This window comes from Gymnoscopelus microlampas (genome assembly GCF_963454915.1).
Source record: "Gymnoscopelus microlampas genome assembly, chromosome: 6".
Lineage (NCBI taxonomy): Eukaryota > Metazoa > Chordata > Actinopteri > Myctophiformes > Myctophidae > Gymnoscopelus > Gymnoscopelus microlampas.
Genome location: NC_139943.1, coordinates 18471622 through 18492470, shown reverse-complemented (window position 1 = coordinate 18492470; position 20849 = coordinate 18471622). Strand labels below are relative to the sequence as shown.

Genomic DNA, 20849 nt, shown 5'->3' with positions numbered 1-20849 from the left:
TTAGAAACAAGCCCAAAAAAACAGCAACCCAACCCGGCCCAACAACCAATATTAAGAAGCAAGTATACAGAAAAACAAGCCCAAAGTCGCTTATAATAAGCGGACATGGCAACGCTGACTACAAGTTACTTCCGCTTTCTTCTTCGTCGTTTCTCCCTTGATAGATCTCTAGGTACACTACACGCATTACCGCCAACTAGCGGATTTTCTGTGAATTACTATTCAAATTAATACAAAAAAAAGGAAATTAATTAATTAATAATAGCATAACTAATTAATGCAATTATTTAGATCTAGGTGCATTACGTGCATTACTGTCAACTGTCAGTATTTCCTGTGAATGACTTTAATTCAAATGAATAAAAAAGGAAATTCAATTAATTAATTGCACAACATTTTTAGAGAATAAAAAGTTTGTGTCTTGCCAATTATTAGATTCTACTCTACAAAATCAGTCACCAGAATTAGGGAAGTGTGTTTTCTAGCATGGAGTTTGAATGAGTTTAATTGGCTTATATAGGACTCAATCAATCAAATTAATATCAAAATGATCTAATCTAAATATTGAATTAAGCAACTTAAAAACTGTCTACCATGCACTTAAAAGTAGAGGAGAAAATGACACCAGAAGTGTTTTAAAGTGAAATTCCTCTTTGAATCAATTTGTTTGATTCACCCCTTAATTATGTGTGGTCTAATTGTGACTCCGGGTTCATGACACTGTCAACAGAAACCTCCAGTGATGGAAGAAGTACTCACATTGTTTACCGTACTTAAGTAAAAGTATCAATACTACAATGTAGAAATACAATGCAAACATTTACTTGAGTAAAAGTACAAAAGTATTGGCATCAAAATTACTTAAAGTACCAAAAGTAAAAGTACTCATTATGCAGAATGTACCCTTTCACACGCTATCATAATGTAAAAATGTATACAAATCCTATGAAAATAGCCAATCTACAAGCTCACAACGTGTCGCAAAGTGATGCGTTGCGAGCTTGTAGATCTGCTATTTTCAAATAGCCGAAGTATTTATAGGGCTGAACTGAAGTGGTCAACAAACAAAGTAAACTATTAACTAAAGTTTTCAAATAAATGTAGTTGAGTAAGAGTATAATATTTGCCTCTGAGATATGTGGAGAGTAGAGTAGAAGTATACAAGTACTGAAAATTGGAAATACTCCAGTAAAAATACCTCAAAATTGTACTTAAGTACAGTACTTGAGTAAATGTACTTATAGTCACTTTACACCACTGGTCGGTAGACTACTGCAGTTTTGGTCCAAACCCATGCATGGCTCTCCCATTTGGAAGAGAGCTACGCACTCTGGTGGACCTCATGTTTGGGCCAGTGAGCTGGAACTACCGCCATTACGTCACATCTGAATGGGTAGAGAAGCCATCTAGGAATCAGAAGGTCCCTGGTTTGCCCCCCCCCGGCCCCAGTCTAATATGTGTGAAAGTGTCCATGAGCAAGACACTTTTTTGATTGATTGAATACTTTATCAGTCAGAAATGTCAACAGCACGTGGTACAGTAAGGCATTTAGGCTAAAAGGATAACACAAAAAAGTCCTGGGGACTTGTTTGCATTGTGGTTCTATGTATTCAATTCATCAACATAGCATAGCATATTAACACATTTCACATGTCATCAATAAATACAAATAACTATATGTACAAAGGAGAAATGGCGGCAGTGAATGACACCTCCTTTCGATGGGGGAATAAAATCTACCTCCCCTTGTGGTCTTCTGATGAATGTTTTGAAAGAAACCAGTGATTCACATCCTTTAATGGATGATCTCAGGGCATTCCACATTGTGGTGGAGGAGTAGAGTGAGACTTTTCCCATGTTTGTTCTAAATTTGGGGGGAACCAGGTCGTGGTTGCGCCCTCTGGCTGTGGGTGTCACTCACTAAGTAGTTAGACAGGTATGAGGGCACTGTCCCTTTGAGTATCTTAAAAACCAATCCCATTGATATTTGCTTAACCCTGTCTTCCACCCTGAGTCATCCCAAACTATCAAAGTGTGTTGGAATTAGGTGGGTCATGGGCTTAAGGGCGAGTAGTAGTCGAATCAGACTAACTGCTCCCTGGGTGCTGTATTAATGGTGTCCACTGCTCCTAATAGTTAGGAGGATGGGTAAATACAGAAGACAAATTTCACATTATGTGCAATTGTACTGTGACAAAAATACCCCTCATTGGTCTAAAAATAACTTCACATACCTTGGGGATAATGAGCCATCGCATTTCTATAAAACCAACTATACTATTTCAGTAGATAGCCTAGTTCATGCTTCATGCGGTCTGTACGGTCTTGATGGTGCAGACGTCGTGCCTGGTCTCTGTGAATGTCAGGTCGTTTCATATTTATTGCAGTCAGAGAGCAGCTTTTCCCTCTTCTTTTGTGGCTGTCTTTGTTCTGTTTTTGTACTCTACTACTGGTAGCTATAGCCAATCATGGCAGCACGGTCTATGCACCCCATCAACCTCTTCTGAGTACTTACTCAAATTTGGAACCAAATCATTGCAACAATGTTTGAGCAGTCCAAGCTCTGAGGAATTAGTTGGAAAATTAGAATTAGATTCTGGAAATACTTTTGTTGTCTCCAGGAATATTTATTGCACTGACATCCCATGGGAGTAGACTGGTCTGGAAGGGGTCTGTGTTGGACTGTACGCTCCAGCTCAAATAATCATCCATCCATCCATCCATCCATCATAATCAAATGTTTCATCTATATGCTCAAAATCTGATGAATATCATGATGTGAATATGGAAATAGACACCTGGTAAAATGTTTTCAGACAAATAAAAGAATATGAGTCTGTATTTGGAAAATAAAAAGTTCTACAAAGTAACTAGGGTTAGGGTTGTAGTGGTAGCAGGCAAAAATAAAACCTCATCTATCTTAAAAACATATTGTAAATGTCAATAATACTGTGGACAAGAAAACAACATACATCTAAATAACATATTGCATATTTGAACAAGTAAACATACATCTGCATAACATGACTAACAATATCTAATAGTCAACAAATACTAAAACAATGCAGATAACGATGGAATCACAATAGAAGGATTAGTACTATATAATATTATGTACACATCTCAACAGAACCTCACAGATATCTAAATATAAAAACAAAAGACAAAGATTCAAATCACAGAATTTGGGATAAAAACAGCAGATGTTAAGTTAATGTGTACCACGTAGAAGGTTCTTCAATGCATAACTAAACTAATCTAATATATGTACATACTATACAAAGAAAATCCAAAAATGAAAAGCTTACATCATTTACAGTAAATAGTGTAGTCCAAATAATATGTTCAGTATATATACGTACGGCTTCGGATACATTATTCTCTCCTGTTCTCTCTTCTGTGTGTGTGTGTGTGTGTGTGTGTGTGTGTGTGTGTGTGTGTGCGCGCGCGCGCGCGCGCACACGCACACGCACGCACACGTCCGTTCGTGCGTGCGTGTGATTTTGTGATTTTGTGAAATGACTTCATGAAATACAACAGAAGTTGATAGAACACTTGTTATTTTCTCAAGTGTTTGCTTGGGTTGTTTCTTATGGCTCTTGAAGCGTACTCTCTCTCTCTCTCTCTCTCTCTCTCGCTCTCTCTGCATTTCAGGAACCGGTCCCTGATTCTATTCACATTCACTCCCTTCACTAGTCATCATAATGATGTCCTCTTCAGACTAATGACTCATAATGGTCCATTGGGGAAATGCAGGCAGTGTAAGCAGCTGGCACAGTCCATTAGCTGAAGTATGTTGAAAGTACAGGCACGGCTTCTGTTTTAACTGGCTGCAATGCAACTTAAGGCGATGTTCCTTGGGCAAAATTCAAAGTTATTTTCAACTCTCTCTGTTTTTCTGTCTGTCTGTTATTTGGTCAGTTCATCAACATCACTCTACACCTCTCTCTAAAAGCAATAAAGACATTTATACATTTGTATTATCATATTTTTAAACGTAGTGCAAAGATTAGTGGTGATTTAGCAGAGAAGTAGGTCTGTTCATATCTAACCCCATTGTTCTTGGTTGTTGTGAAGTAACTCTTCTCTTCTCTTCTCTTCTCTTCTCTTCTCTTCTCTTCTCTTCTCTTCTCTTCTCTTCTCTTCTCTTCTCTTCTCTTCTCTTCTCTTCTCTTCTCTTCTCTTCTCTTCTCTTCTCTTCTCTTCTCTTCTCTTCTCTTCTCTTCTCTTCTCTCCTCTCCTCTCCTCTCCTCTCCTCTCCTCTCCTCTCCTCTCCTCTCCTCTCTTGTCTTCCAGTACTCCTCAGTGGGTCTGGGTTTCAGTATGACAGGCCAGAGTGCCTTTGAACCTTGAGAATCTGTGTCAAACCATTTGAACCCTCAGACAGTTTCAGTTCACTGTGTGTCGCACTAGGCTTATAGCATAGCTTAGTGACTGCTTGGCAAGGATCAGAACCCTTGCTCTGATCTCTCACTCCCAGTCAGAATCAAAGCCTCTTGACTCTTCCCCAAGAAAAAGTCAACTAACAACTTCTGAAGACTGGTGTGGTATATCATATTATTTATTAATGTTAAACGGTTCTTAAGAAGAAAGAAAATTGATTGAGAGTCTCTCAGTCTTGTCAACAAGATGAAGAAGAACCACAAACTAGTGTCAGATCTCTCTCTCTCTCTCTCTCTCTCTCTCTCTCTCTCTCTCTCTCTCTCTCTCTCTCTCTCTCTCTGTCATGTTTCTGTCTCTCTCTCCCGTTGTTACTGTGGTGTCTGTGGATTCCAATTAGGGCAAAGAAAAAGAAAGTTGTATTTACAACCACAAAATAAGCAGGGTAAGTTCTCGACCACATGAACCCTAGCATTGCTATTCTGGGTATGTCATAATATGCAAACATTCAGGGAAAACAGCATATACGCTGAAACCTAAATCTCTGCTGAAGAAAATACACAAATGGACTACTTCCCTGTCCTTCAAGTCAATGGTAGTCATTTCGTGTGGGACATAAGCATTTTGGTATACTGTACTTTGTTGATATATTTGATTTTCACTCTCTTCTCAAAATCTTAAATATAAGAAAATTAATGAATAAAATTGATATTTCTGTATACATCTTGTAGAGAGAAGTAGAGTAACTTCTAGAGAATTTCTGCAATTGCTACAACAGTAGTGTCTTGCCCCGGGGCACACATGAAATCCTTTTATGTGTTTTGGTCATGGTTGACTGCAAAACAAGACACAAAAGAAAGCAGTGACCATAATAAATGAACCCCATAAACACACAACATAATAACACAGATAAGCAATTTACATACAAGTTCTCATGAGTTGTCCTGCTTCAGGGGTAAACAAGAAAACATCTCAATGAGCCGCAACTCTGTAGTTTTAGGGTCATTTCCCCTTCTTAGCTGCATTAAATTGATATTTTAGGCATTCAGCTAATATGCTCTTATCTGCAGCATGGAACAGGGAGACGTTCTGTGCCTTGCTCAAGGACAGTGACAGTCTGCTGCAAACCCAAGACCTACTGCATATGCAGTCATTCTAACCACTAGGACACACTGGCCCCCAGTTTTAGTATGAAGAAATCATCTATTCCACATTGCATTGCGTTGTTCTATGTGAGTCCTGTATGTTCATTTACGTTGTTGATAGTCCTGTGTTGTTTAATGCTGGGTTGTCACCCCACCATGTGCCAAAATACAAATTCCTTGTATGAACCTCATACTTGTTTTTGTTGTTGTTTGCGGTTATGATTCTGAAGCAGAATGGGAAAACCCATACAGATGCAATTGAACGAAGAGGGATGAGTTGATCATGCAGGGTATCCCACAGGATCATTACGCCACAAAGTCCCATGTCCTATGAGCTGGATGGGTGCCTGAAGCAGACGGAGTGAATTTGAGAGGAATCTTACCAAACACAGGAGTATCTGAACTAGCTTCCCAGAAGCAAATTGACCTTATAGAATCAAAAGGAACAGTTAGTTTGAATGAATCTTCTGAAAAAAACCCTCTAAGTGTAAGTAACTGCTTGCTTTTAATTTGGCACTGAAAACATTTTTTTTTATAAAAAGTAATGACACTGAACTGAATCAGCATGGTAATTTTGGATGCAACTTTTATACACTGGTTTGATTCCTCTCTACACACTATGGCAATAACTCTTGAAGACTATAACTCAAGTCATTGTTCAAAAACTTCTTCTGCGTTGCCACATAAGAACTTACAGCTCTCAAAGATTTTGCATGACAAAACAAATCGGACACAAATAATGACATACATGTATACAATACATGTTTTTCTCCTGGATTAATGGGACAGGGCATCGAGTGGGAGGGATCTCACCCGCATCCTAAAGACTAGTGCATTTAACACACACACGCACGCACGCACGCACGCACGCACGCACGCACACACACACACACACACACACACACACACACACACACACACACACACACACACACACACACACACACACACACACACACACACACACACACACACACACACACACACACACACACACACACACACATCAGCAGCTTGCACAGTGAGTCAAGAAAAGAAAAGGAGTGAGAAAACGTGTGTGTGTGTGTGTGTGTGTGTGTGTGTGTGTGTGTGTGTGTGTGTGTGTGTGTGTGTGTGTGTGTGTGTGTGTGTGTGTGTGTGTGTGTGAGAGAGAGAGAGAGAGAGAGAGAGAGAGAGAGAGAGAGAGAGAGAGAGAGAGAGAGAGAGAGAGAGAGAGAGAGAGAGAGGGGGGGGGGGGGGGGGGTGGAACAGCCCCAGGAAGAGACAAGTGGTGTAATAGTGTGAAATCAGAAGTTTGAGACCAGTGCAGAGAGGAGACAGAGAGAGGGAGAGAGAGAGAGAGAGAGAGAGAGAGAGAGAGAGAGAGAGAGAGAGAGAGAGAGAGAGAGACATACAGATAGACGGACAAAAAGACAGGAAAAGAAAGAGGAGGGTTGTGAGAGAAAGTGTAAGAGTGAGAAAGACACAGAGAGAGGGAGGGAGGGAAGGAGGGGAGAGAGAGAGACAGACAGACAGAGAGTGAGAGAGAGAGAGAGAGAGAGAGATTGAGAAGGAAGTACAGAGAGCAGAGCGGTCCGGGGTCTTTGCCTGGTATATTCAGACCTCTGCAGTCATGCCTAACTTTGCCGGCACCTGGAAGATGAAAAGCAGCGAGAATTTTGATGAACTTCTCAAAGCACTGGGTAAGATGCCTCTATTACCCTGTCTGTCTATCTGTCTGTCTGTCCATCTGCATCCCTCCATCACCCCTTCCTCTCTTCTCTTGCCCTTTTTCTCTTTTTTTCCCTTCTTCTTCCTGCCTAATATCCAACTATCCATCTACCTACGGTACCTCCATCTGTCTGTCTGTCCTCTCTTCCTCTCCTCTCTCCTTCGTAATCCACCACTGCATCCCTGCATCTCATGCGAGAGGACTCTCCATCACAACCACTGCCGCTCTTTCGCAACAGAGCACCTTACTTCCAAACAACACAGTGTTGCTTTTCTTAGTGTCTCTCTCTCTCTCTCTCTCTCTCTCTCTCTCTCTCTCTCTCTCTCTCTCTCTCTCTCTCTCTGCAGTCTGCCCCTCTCTTGGGAAGAAGGAAAGGGGTGAGGGAGAGAGTGAGAGTGAAGGAGAGGCAGAGAGAGAGAGAGAGAGAGAGAGAGAGAGAGAGAGAGATGTGAGCTGATGAGGGAAGCCCCTGGGTTCCACAGAGCAGAGATGTGAGACGTTGCCAGTCAGGATTCCATGGCAAACAGGCATGGTATTGTTAGTGTCGCGTCCCAGGGCATGCGGTGAGGAACAACATTATTCATGTTAAGCGTTTAACTAGGGCATGCATTAGCAATGCCAGCAGAGGTCTGCCTCTGTCTCTCTGGAGTCCTGCTACGCTATTCCCCTGCTTCCTTTTGTTCTTTTATCCCCCTCCTCTCTCTCTCTCTCTCTCTGTGTCTTAACTCATGATAGTGATGGTTTAGGATGGGATGAGTTAACTGGGTCAGTCGATTGTGTGTAAGAGTCTTTCGCCACGCCAGGTCCCTGAAACAAGACAAAAAAAGAAAGACAAAAAAATGTTTTAAATAATTTTGCAATCTGCCAGTGAATATTCCCTGTTGCGTGGTTATTGGAATGCATGTTGTAAGACAGTGAGTATGGGGTTGTGGTGATGACTTGTGTTAACAGCTGGTCATTAACTGGAATGAAGTGAAAACCTTTTTCTTGGTGAAAAGAAAGGTCTCTACTTATTTGGTCAATGAGCTTGTCTGGCATATAGCATGAATGCATACATTTCCAACGTGTGTGGCCCCCTTCGGAATGAAACTGAGTATAAGTAATAAACCCTGGATGGTTTTGACTTGAAGTTCGTAAAAGTTCATCAAAGAGCACCTTCACCCATTCCAATCATTCAAGTGTGTGTGTGTGTGTGTGTGTGTGTGTGTGTGTGTGTGTGTGTGTGTGTGTGTGTGTGTGTGTGTGTGTGTGTGTGTGTGTGTGTGTGTGTGTGTGTGTGTGTGTGTGTGTGTGTGTGTGCGCGCGCGCGCGCGCGTTTGCGTGTGTGCGTGTGTGTGTGTGTGTGTGTGTGTGTGTGTGTGTGTGTGTGTGTGTGTGTGTGTGTGTGTGTGTAAAAGTGCATCAAATTAATTAATAAAATAACATGGATAATGGATGTATATTGCGATTCTGTTTGAGATGCAGCTTCTCCATGTCATAACTTTGCGACCCCCGATGCCTGTTTGGATTGCATGTCAATGGCAATGCAGCAATGATTCATAGGCCCTTAATAAGGCACCCTCCATGTTTAGCCAATTCATTTCAAATGAGAGAATCCTTTATTGATGCATCACTGCTAATGCACTGTATTGCGATGTTGTGTCGCATGCGTTAGAATCATCCTACACTTAATACATAATACATTTAGTATTTTCACTGAATCAGGGTGGCAGTGAAAACGTCTGTGTGCAATATTAGAATCATTAACCATGCCTGATCATTCAGGACATGGTTTGTGACTGACAGATTAGGTCTGATCATGACATCACCAGAACTCAGCCCTCCATCCTCTCATGTACACATTCACTGTGTCTAACATCAGCAAATCATTCGTTTCCTCCGTTACATAAGCTCCCGGTTGAAGAGAGAATTAGTTAGCGTAGATTCCAACAGCGTTGTGCCGTCACTTCCCATAAACGTCCTCATCATCTGTTTAGAGAAAATGTATAGAACGCTCCAGAAATGATCAAAGACACGCTTGGTCAGACAGATTATTATTTTTAAAATAAAGGGAGTGGGCCGTCCAATACAGTTTGTAGCCTATGTATTCTTTATTAAAACACACCATAGGAAAACTGAAAGGGAGACAGTGTAGGAGAGACAGACAGTAGTAAAGCTGAGATGAGGACAATGTAGGAGAAACAGTAACATTAAAGCTGAGACTGAGGGAGACATTGTAGGAGAGAGACAGTAAGAAACTGACTATTCCCCACAACATGGATATGAATAACATAAAGTAAACACATAATATCAATATTAATATGAAAGGCTCCTGTCCTGTGCTGAGCCTTGCACTCCTTTTGTCAGGACACCTTGATGCAGGCGTGAGCCAATAGGTGTTGGTGTGTTTAATCTGTTCCTAGCCCTTTTTAATAAAAGGCTTTAACTTTTATATGCTCATGAGTGCCTGGTCTGGGACGTTCCCTGTCAGTTCTCATGCTAGCAGGTGGCAGTGAGGTGAGAGGAGCAGAACATTTGGCAGTGTGTGAAGCACAAGGCAAAGGCCAGATGGTCCTGGCAGTCACACAGGGCATGGCAAAGTGGGTTATTGCCACACACGCCAGGGTGGTGCCACGCTCACAAATGCCAGTCTTACCCGGCTACCACCAACGGGCAAAAAGGAAACCTACTGCCAATCTGGCTTGTCATACTTTAATGGGGTTATTTGTATGACAATCAGGGCCAAATAGTCTCACTCTGGCACCAGTGTTAAAATGTCACTGATTTCCTTTGGCTTTTCAGTGACTGAACTTTGTTTAATGTCTCCATTTTTGTCTTTATAGACTTCATTTCTTAACTTAAACCTCTGTGATTATATTTTATCTGACCTCACTGAATCTAATCTGAGGTCAAATACATGCACAATAAGGTTTTAGATGGAAAACATTGATCGCTATAGCAACAAAGACAGACATACTGATGTATACCAAGCATGGACTGGAAAAAGTTGAGGATGCCTGTACTTTGTGTCTGTATACAAAAGCTGAGACTGATGTGTCCTCTTACCTCATCGTACATAAATGTAATCTAATTTGACATATTACTGGGGCGATGCCCGTTGGGCAAACATGCCCCTCCGGTTATGCAATCCTTGTTTTATCCGTTGTTAGAGTACTTAGTGCAGTACCCATTAATACTTGGAGCCCAGTCTATTCTGTCAATATTATGATGTCATAATACAGACAGACATGACAGACATGACAGAGATACTGTGCATTTATAGATAGATTAATCTTATCTTACCTTATCTCATCTTTTCTCATTTACATGATCTTGTCTCTTCATAATCTAACATAATCCCTCATTAAACGTTTTAAAGTGAGGCACTTATGTGGGGTGAGCCATCTAGAAGAGGGTGTGTGTGTCTGTCTGTCTAGCTATGTTTCCAGGAATAATCTAGCAAACCACATGGACTGATCCCTGAATATGTCCTGCATTATGTGTTGTATACTACTGGTAGACAATGTAGGTGTGCCCGGAACACAGGTTGAGATCACTGTCCTTTGCTATAGACGTCGGACATATACTGTAAGCACTGCAGTCATACTGTAGCATCTTGTGAGTTGTATTTTGTGTTTTCGAGATGACACATCACGTTTGGTACATACAGGAATAATACATTAGAGATTGTGGACTGCTAGCTGACCTTTGCTGCAGTATTTTGTGTGCTGCACATTTATCTCTGGGAACCCTATCCACACTGTAAAATCTGTTTAATTTAACTCTGACAGTTCGCAAATCTACGTTTGTACACTCTCTGAGTTACAGAGTGTCCATTTTGTTCCTACAATAACTATCAATCATTTAGCTGGGGCTGGAACCCCCCCAAGGACCGCTAGGGGGTCCCCGGACCCCTGCTGAGAACCACTGCCGTACAGTATGTGATGAGATATGACATGAGGGGTCATGGGGTCCTGCGGTTGGGTGGAGTGAAGTGGAAACCAGGACAGAAGGACAGGGGGTCAAATCAGAGACTGTTTGGGTCAATTAGAGTCCAGACTAAACAAAGCAGGGGGTGTCTGCCTCCTGAACAGATTACATCTCGCTCATCAACCCCTCACACTTTCATCTCTCTCTTTCTTACTCGTTGTCTATCTCCCTTTTTCTCTATATCAGTACGCAGATTAAAAAAAAGGGTAAAAAGGAAAAACGGAAATAATTCAGCTACCAGATATATTGAATATGCCGTATTAAGTATACATTTTTGTGAGAAAAAATGGATGTTAACAGATTGAAGGCAGTTTTTTTTCAGTGTGACTCGGCCTAAAATGGCCTGTGTGTCTGCGTACGTCCAGAGCTAATCTGCCAGTAGGCGAAAGAAGTACCTCCACTACTGTCTTTTCATGAACTTGAATTCATAATGGAAGTCAATAGGTCTCCCATCAGGCTGAAACCTTTGCCCAGATTTGGAGTGCTACGTCATAGATACGTCATAGATGCGTCATAGACCACTCACGTCACAGGCTGGCCACATGAAGTCTGAGATGCACATGGGAGCCATGCCATTCCCAGTTAATGATTAGATTTGTATGTCCTCATCCAGGGCTCTGATAGCCTCAAGGAAAAAGAGTCTCATCCTTTATCTCTGTCTCTCTCTATCCTGCTCCGTCCCTCTCAACCAGTAGACAGTTGAGACTATCCAGTGCTCATCACTAAGCAGGGCTAGTCGATGCATCCTCTGCTAGGAGGTTGTTTAAAGATAGATCCACAGGCTGCAGCATTCAATAGCTGTAACTGAAATTTGGCATATTTAGTATTTCATATACATATATACATAGAAGTGCAACAGTTATTTGAGCTAATTGATTTAATAAATTATTTAAAATAAAAAAAAATCTCCAAATCTGTTCAAAAATAGAAGCTGGGGCCTGGACCGTAGGCGTAGCGGTCCGGGCACCTAGGCTTGACAGCGCGTCGCAGGTTCGAGTCCCGATCCCGATGGCCTTTACTGCATGTTACTCCCCATCTCACTCTCCCCATTTCCCGTCAGCCTACTGTCCAATCAAAAATAAAGGCATACAAATTTGGAATGTGCAGTTATGTGCTCGGAGCCAGCAGGCTTCCGGTCCATGTTTCACATTTTCAATTCTGTTCTAACCATGACCATGTGTTGGTCCAGGTGTGAACGCCATGCTCAGGAAGGTGGCTGGAGCTGCCGCATCTAAACCCCATGTGGAGATCCGTCAGGACGGAGAGCAGTTCTACATCAAGACCTCCACTACGGTCAGGACCACCGAGATCAACTTTCAGGTTGGAGAGGAGTTCAACGAGGAGACGGTGGACGGCCGCAAAGTCAAGGTAAGAAGACTGTGTTTCAATTATAGAGCCTATAGAATGGGTATTGTGTCGTTATTATATTGATATTGTGATATATGAGGCTATATATCATCTGGGATTTTACATTTCGTAATATCGTGATATGGCAAACGTGTTGTATTTTCCTCGTTTTAATCATGTAAGCCTTATTTCATACTTATGTGTGAGTTTGTAGACTGGCCATTTTCACTATTTTTGACAATTCTTGAATTTTTTTATAGAATATTTATATTATCGTCACAATACGATATTATAGTCACAATATATTGAGGTATTCATATTGGATTTTGTCCATATCTCCCAGCCCTAACAGAGTCTTACTTACAGTTACAGAAGAAGGTTGTGCGGTCGGTTATTCCCCAAGGGTAAAGACAGTGACTTAAATGTAAAGGAGCACTTTACCCATTTTACACCTTGTCTTCAAGTAATTGGTCCTCACTAATACTCATTATAAGATGGCACAATTTCCGTCTACTCACTCTGCATTTCATTGATGGGCTATGGACAGAAAACCAACTACCAATGACATATTTAATGGGGATTCCAACCTAATAGAAACAACAGCCTTTTTCTTCCTAGACAGTTAGCATGCTGAAATAGAAGCTATTATTCTTGCATTAATAAAAAAAAGTTTGAAATCTTGTTTGAAATTACCAAACCTGCCTATGATGTCACTGGTAGGCAGGTTTCTGAACTGTCCACAGCCCTCCTCTGAGACAGTGAGTAGACAGAAATGATGCCATCTTACTGAGCATTAGTGATGACCAATTATATGAAGAGAGATAGAAAATAAGTACAGTAAATTGGATTCCTTACGCTGTGTAAAATTATATTATGAAATTTTAAGTAAGTAATAGGTAACATGAGTCAGTGAAGACTACTCTACTATTATGTAAGACTTATTTTCATCCACATTCAACTGCTTTCACACACATGCATGCATGCACGCACGCACGCACGCACGCACGCACGCACGCACGCACGCACGCACGCACGCACGGATCTATGATCAGTCAAAGGCTTCAGGGTTCTCTCAATACTATATGACTGTTGATTCAGTCCATGAGAAATGAACACCTCCTCCACACTTGCTCCAGTGGGTTGGGAGCAGGCTGATGTCTGACAGCCGGATTAGAGAGCTTGGGCTGAGATCAGATGGATGACAGCCTCTCTCTGGGTCTGTACTGGAGCCTGAGGGAGAGTTCTCACACAGCAACCAAGAATAATGATATCGCTACAAGGCCCTGTCCTTAGTCACTGGCACTGCAATAAGAACCTCCACCTAGAACAGTAGACAACAGAATAATGATATCAACTATAATAATGTTCAATGATTTCATAGTGTGCATAACTGGGTATTGTTGAACTCATGTTCCCGACTTACATCGTTCCTGAGTTAGGCCATGGTCTAGTGCTTTGAAAGATAATAGCCTAGCCTACTGATGTAGCTAACTGCCGTTCCTCTCAATCCTCTGCCAGGGCCACTATGTAATGTATACTCTTGTAGAAGCAGATAAGGAAGGACAGCTAATCCACGAGGAACAAGAGAATTACAATCACTGTACAAGACATTGCAGCCACCTTACTAGCGTTCAGTTACACCCCATTTGAAACTGCCGGTGTCTAACTTCTCTCAACGACATGTTGTCAGTCTCTGTGGTAAAGTGGCTTGATTGTACAACATCAGTCCTATATCTTCAGTTGGAGGCTCTAATTCCAAAGAGATGTTAAATAACCATAGAAAGCTACGTCTTTCACGACACAATTCCTCTGCTATTTTGTATATATCTTCTTCATGTTCTCATTATTACGGGGCCAGAGCTCTGCTCTGGACACGTATTGTTATTCGCATTATTCTGTCACTTCTTCTTCTTCTTCTTCTTCTTCTTCTTCTGCCGCTTTTCGCAGTTCTGGCTGAACCGTGCAGTCGGTTTTTACGAAACTCGGCCATATGGTAGATGGTCATGAAAAACGATCAAAAAATAATTCTCACAATCTTTCGTCCAAAGGTGGCGCTATAGCACTCAATTGAAAATGCCAACTTTGACCAGGTACAACTCATGCCCTGTTTGACCTACAGCCATGAAACTTGGATACACATATGCGTCTCCTCATGCTGAACAACTTTCACACTCTGACTTTTGACCTCTGACCTTTAGATCTCCCACCATTTTGAATTATATGAAAAACAGTCATTGGCTCCTAACTTCTGCATTTTTTCACTTATGGAAAATCCGTTGGAAATTTTTGTAGAAAGTGGTCCAAAGTTCAAGTGTGAAACGTTTCGTGCAGATTGCTCAAAAATCCCAGGAGGAGATAGATTTTAACTATTACAGTTTTATGAAAATTATTCATCTGTGCCTAAAACATACATGCAGACTCACATTTCTTTGAAACTTTGCAGAAATGTAGAGGGTCATTCCAAATATCACTGAAACCAATCTTACTCCAATTGGCCAAAAGGGGGCGCTATAGCAATTTTTTGAAAAGGCAGACTTTAAACAGGCATAAGTCATGCCTCGTTTGGCCGAAAGTCGTGAAACTTGCTTACACATGTGCCTTGACTCATGAGGAACACACGTATCGATTTGACCATTAAGCTCCGCCCTTAGATTTTCCGCAATTTTGAGCAGTTTGAAAAATACTTGTTTTTGCCAGTTCTGGCTTAACCGTGCATACGCTTTTTACGAAACTCGGCCATATGGTAGATGCTCATGAAAAACTACCAAGAAATAATTCTCACACTCATTCGTCAAAGGGTGGCGCTATAGCACTCAATTGAAAGTGCCCACTTTGAACAGGTACAACTCATGCCCTGTTTGACCTACAACCATGAAACTTCGATACACACATGCGTCTCTTCATGCCCGACAACTTTCGTGGTCTGACTTTTGACCTCTGACCTTTAGATCTCCCACCATTTTGAATTATATGAAAAACAGTCATTGGCTCCTAACTTCTGCATTTTTTCACTTATGGAAAATCCGTTGGAAATTTTTGTAGGCAGTGGTCCAAAGTTCATGTGTAAAATGTTTCGTGCAGATTGCTCAAAAATCCCAGGAGGAGATAGATTTTAACTATTACAGTTTTATGAAAATTATTCATCTGTGCCTAAAACATACATGCAGACTCACATTTCTTTGAAACTTGGCAGAAATGTACAGGGTCATTCCAAATATCACTGAAACCAATCTCACTCCAATTGGCCAAAAGGGGGCGCTATAGCAATTTTTTGAAAATGCAGACTTTAAACAGGCATAAGTCATGCCTCGTTTGGCCGAAAGTCGTGAAACTTGCTTACACATGTGCCTTGACTCATGAGGAACACACGTATCGATTTGACCATTAAGCTCCGCCCTTAGATTGTCCGCAATTTTGAGCAGTTTGAAAAACACTTAAACCCAGGATTTTTCAGCTATTTGCGTGAAACTGTATCATCTGTGTGATCTCCTTTTTCACAGTTACTTGTCTGTTGGGCCAATGGCGTCTCCCTTAAATGAATGCCTCACAATCTCAAGGTCGCCAGTTCAAGCCTCACTTGATGTAGACTTAATTTAAGTTGAATTGCAAACAACATGACTGTATCAATGAATACATGTGCAAATGGTAAAGATAACCTGAAATGCTTATTTGAGAGTACGTTTTTTACGTATGACATACTTAATTCTGAAAATAGCTGATCTACAATCTCACAACTTTTCATGGTTTGTGAGCTTGTAGATCGGTTACTTTCATTAGTTTTGGTTCTGAGGAGATGTACAATTTCTTCATTGGTAAATGGCTTGTGAACGAGTGATCTTAGTGTTAGTGAAACAGGGGCTTGGTTCATGAAAGAAGGCAAGAGTTTATGATCTTCAACAGACAATATCAGCCTGGACAAAGCTATAGCACTATAGGTAGTGTTGCAGCCTATTAGTCTGAAGGTTGAGAGTTCGAATCCTGTTAATGGCAGTAGGTTGAGATGTCCAATCAAACCATTATGTTTCCATCTCTCTCTCTCATCAATCTATTGTTTCCATGTCACTCTCTCTCTCTTCAATCTATTCCGTTTCCATGTCTCTCTCTCTCTCTATTCACTGGCCCCGTATTATCGCTGCTTGCAGCTATATTACGAATTGTTTTTCGCTCCCTCTCAATTCAAGGCTAATCTTAGTTCTGGCTTAACTGTGCTGTCGCTTTTTACGAAACTCGGCCATATGGTAGATTGTTATGAAAAACGATCAAGAAATAATTCTCACAATCTTTCGTCAAAAGGTGGCGCTATAGCACTCAATTGAAAATGGCAACTTTGAACAGGTACAACTCATGCCCTGTTTGACCTACAGCCATGAAACTTGGATACACATATGCGTCTCCTCATGCTGAACAACTTTCACCCTCTGACTTTTGACCTCTGACCTTTAGATCTCCCACCATTTTGAATTATATGAAAAATAGTCATTGGCTCCTAACTTCTGCATTTTTTCACTTATGGAAAATCCGTTGGAAATTTTTCTAGGCAGTGGTCCAAAGTTCAAGTGTTAAAAATTTCGTGCAGATTGCTCAAAAATCCCAGGAGGAGATAGATTTTAACTATTACAGTTTTATGAAAATTATTCATCTGTGCCTAAAACATACATGCAGACTCACATTTCTTTGAAACTTTGCAGAAATGTACAGGGTCATTCCAAATATCACTGAAACCAATCTTACTCCAATTGGCCAAAAGGGGGCGCTATAGCAATTTTTTGAAAAGGCAGACTTTAAACAGGCATAAGTCATGCCTCGTTTGGCCGAAAGTCGTGAAACTTGCTTACACATGTGCCTTGACTCATGAGGAACACACGTATCGATTTGACCAGTAAGCTCCGCCCTTAGATTTTCCGCAATTTTGAGCAGTTTGAAAAATACTTGTTTTTGCCAGTTCTGGCTTAACCGTGCATACGCTTTTTACGAAACTCGGCCATATGGTAGATGCTCATGAAAAACTACCAAGAAATAATTCTCACACTCATTCGTCAAAGGGTGGCGCTATAGCACTCAATTGAAAGTGCCAACTTTGAACAGGTACAACTCATGCCCTGTTTGACCTACAACCATGAAACTTCGATACACACATGCGTCTCTTCATGGCCGACAACTTTCGTGGTCTGACTTTTGACCTCTGACCTTTAGATCGCCCACCATTTTGAATTATATGAAAAACAGTCATTGGCTCCTAACTTCTGCATTTTTTCACTTATGGAAAATCCGTTGGAAATTTTTGTAGGCAGTGGTCCAAAGTTCAAGTGTTAAACGTCTTTCCAAATATCACTGAAACCAATCTCACTCCAATTGGCCAAAAGGGGGCGCTATAGCAATTTTTTGAAAAGGCAGACTTTAAACAGGCATAAGTCATGCCTCGTTTGGCCGAAAGTCGTGAAACTTGCTTACACATGTGCCTTGACTCATGAGGAACACACGTATCGATTTGACCATTAAGCTCCGCCCTTAGATTATCCGCAATTTTGAGCAGTTTGAAAAACACTTAAACCCAGGATTTTTCAGCTATTTGCGTGAAACTGTATCATCTGTGTGATCTCCTTTTTCACTTGTCTGTTGGGCCAATGGCGTCTCCCTTAAATGAATGCGTCACAATCTCAAGGTCGCCAGTTCAAGCCTCACTTGATGCGGACTTAATTTAAGTTGAATTGCAAACAACATGACTGTATCAATGAATACATGTGCAAATGGTAAAGATAACCTGAAATGCTTATTTGAGAGTACGTTTTTTCAACGTATGACATACTTTATCTGAAAATAGCTGATCTACAATCTCACAACTTTTCATGGTTTGTGAGCTTGTAGATCGGCTACTTTCACTAGTTTTGGTTCTGAGGAGATGTACAATTTCTTCATTGGTAAATGGTTTGTGAACGAGTGATCTTAGTGTTAGTGAAACAGGGGCTTGGTTCATGAAAGAAGGCAAGAGTTTATGATCTTCAACAGACAATATCAGCCTGGACAAAGCTATAGCACTATAGGTAGTGTTGCAGCCTATTAGTCTGAAGGTTGAGAGTTCGAATCCTGTTAATGGCAGTAGGTTGAGATGTCTAATCAAACCATTATGTTTCCATCTCTCTCTCTCATCAATCTATTGTTTCCATGTCACTCTCTCTCTCTTCAATCTATTCCGTTTCCATGTCTCTCTCTCTCTCTATTCACTGGCCCCGTATTATCGCTGCTTGCAGCTATATTTTGTATTGTTATTATCCACAACACTGACAAAGCTTTGATTACAAGAATTTCACTGCCTGCAACATTGCGACAGCTGCGCTGTAAGCATGTGACAATAAAACTCTTGAACCTTGTATTTATTGAAATCAGACGTTTGAGTACAAATGAAAATGGAAAAAGCAGAGAAGTTGAGAAGAAGCAGTAATTTGGGTCAATTATTTTCCCTTACGCTGCAGAGACACGGTAAATAAGTATTTTAATGTCTTGAAATTCAATATTCATTCAAAACCCATCATATTAGAGAACTGAACTCTTGACAGTTTGGCTTTCCCACTGCTGAGATGTGGTGACTAGACAGACATATTGTATAGCTTATACAACATTTTTCATGCTTTTCAAACCACATCATGAACAAATGGCATTTGTGGTATAGGTTGTTACAATCCAGGAGACACCACTTCCTTCAGAACAAAATGTGTTAGTTGTTATGTTTTAGAGTAGAAACTTGTGTCATAATCATAAAAGGGTGAGTGTCAGTAGACTTCTTACATATAAAGGCCTTTACACACACACACACACGATGAATAGATTATACAAAAATGCTAAATATAAGTAAATATTTTTCATCAAAACTATTCATATGATGATGATGATAGAGTTAATGCCTCAATCATAGAAGTTGGTTATTCATAACAAAGCTCTGAAAATGTACTTTATTATATATATATATCACAGCTGACTGAGTTTATCTGCTAATTAAATACAACTGAGGGTGAATAAAGCACCAGGCCTTTCCTTCAAAGTTATTTTCCCATGGAGTAGAACTAATAGATCAAACTCTCTCCACCACTTTATAAAACCAAACTCACAATTTCCAGAATTCTTGGGAAACGTCATGCAGTGGTGTTCATACTTGTGGAGAGACAATTGCATGGGAAAATGTGCAAATACGTGCATTCACAACATTTTGTCAATACCATTCAACCAAGAACTTGAATATGTGATGTTTTCTCAACTCACATTGCACAAGCCTGGCAGATTAAAGTTTATATTTCAATGCATCACACCAATGAATTTACATACAGCTATCTAATAAAGAGTCAGTTCTGCCTACAGTGTATTTCATAGCTAAAATCACAAATATCATAAATGTTCCTGCTATGCTTTTGTCTGATGGGTGGTGGTGCTACATGTGGCTATCATGTTGCATTTTAAAGCAAGCAAACATTACCCAATTGTTTCCCAGGAGACGCACTGTAGCATCTTCCTGTGTCTGGGCCCCTGGGCCATTCTAGGTAGTGGGCACGATAGACAGCACTCATAGTGACAGCACAGACAGGCCTTAGCCTCTCTGTCTGGGAGAGCAGAGTTAATGATGCAATATATAGTCTACTGTCAAAATGCATGTTCTGCAAAGATCTGCTGTACTAATGTGAAGGAACTGTCACTGTGCTTGGGTGGAAGTCTTGAGTCAGCTGTTTAATGTTGGGTTGTTGCAGCACTCTAATATAAAACAAGCCCCTTGTAAAGCTGGGCGACATTATACACTCTATCTATCTATAAATGTGCAGAATCTCTAATAATACATGCAATTTATATAGCTGTTTTCTGAATACTCAAAGTCTCTTTACAAAACTACAACACATAAAAACAACTTCATTGCTAAAAAGTCTAGTTAAAAAGTGTAAAAACTAAGCTAAAAAAAAAGAGAAAAAGTTAAAGGTAAAAAAGGGGAATTTGAATAGGTAGAGAATGAGAGTCTGAAAAGCAGCGTTTTGAGTGTGGTTTTAAACGTGGCGAAGGTGGGGGCAGCTTTGATGTGAGCTGCGAGTGAGTTCTATTTATGGAGGGGGCGGAAACTGATAAAGCCCTGTCACCCCAGGTTTGTTTCTTTGTGTTGGGGATGTCCAGGAGGTTGGCATCACCAGACCTGAGGGAGCGACATTACTCCCTCGGGTCCTAATATCAATATAATCACATTATCAATATCAAGGTGGTGATATTTCATTTAGTCAATATCACCCAGCCATTGTTCATTGTACCTATGTATGTAGTCTGATTGA

General features: G+C 40.7%; 1 protein-coding gene across 1 annotated transcript in view; it reads left to right on the top strand.

The window, feature by feature from the left end:
- The first annotated feature begins 7004 nt into the window (after positions 1 to 7004).
- crabp1a (cellular retinoic acid binding protein 1a) overlaps positions 7005 to 20849 on the top strand; it is a 28376-nt gene continuing 14531 nt past the window's right edge. The window contains exons 1-2 of the mRNA XM_084059370.1: positions 7005 to 7207; positions 12395 to 12573. Coding sequence (XP_083915496.1) covers positions 7138 to 7207; positions 12395 to 12573 — 249 coding nt within the window. The 5' untranslated portion in view covers positions 7005 to 7137. The remainder of the gene's footprint in view (positions 7208 to 12394; positions 12574 to 20849) is intronic.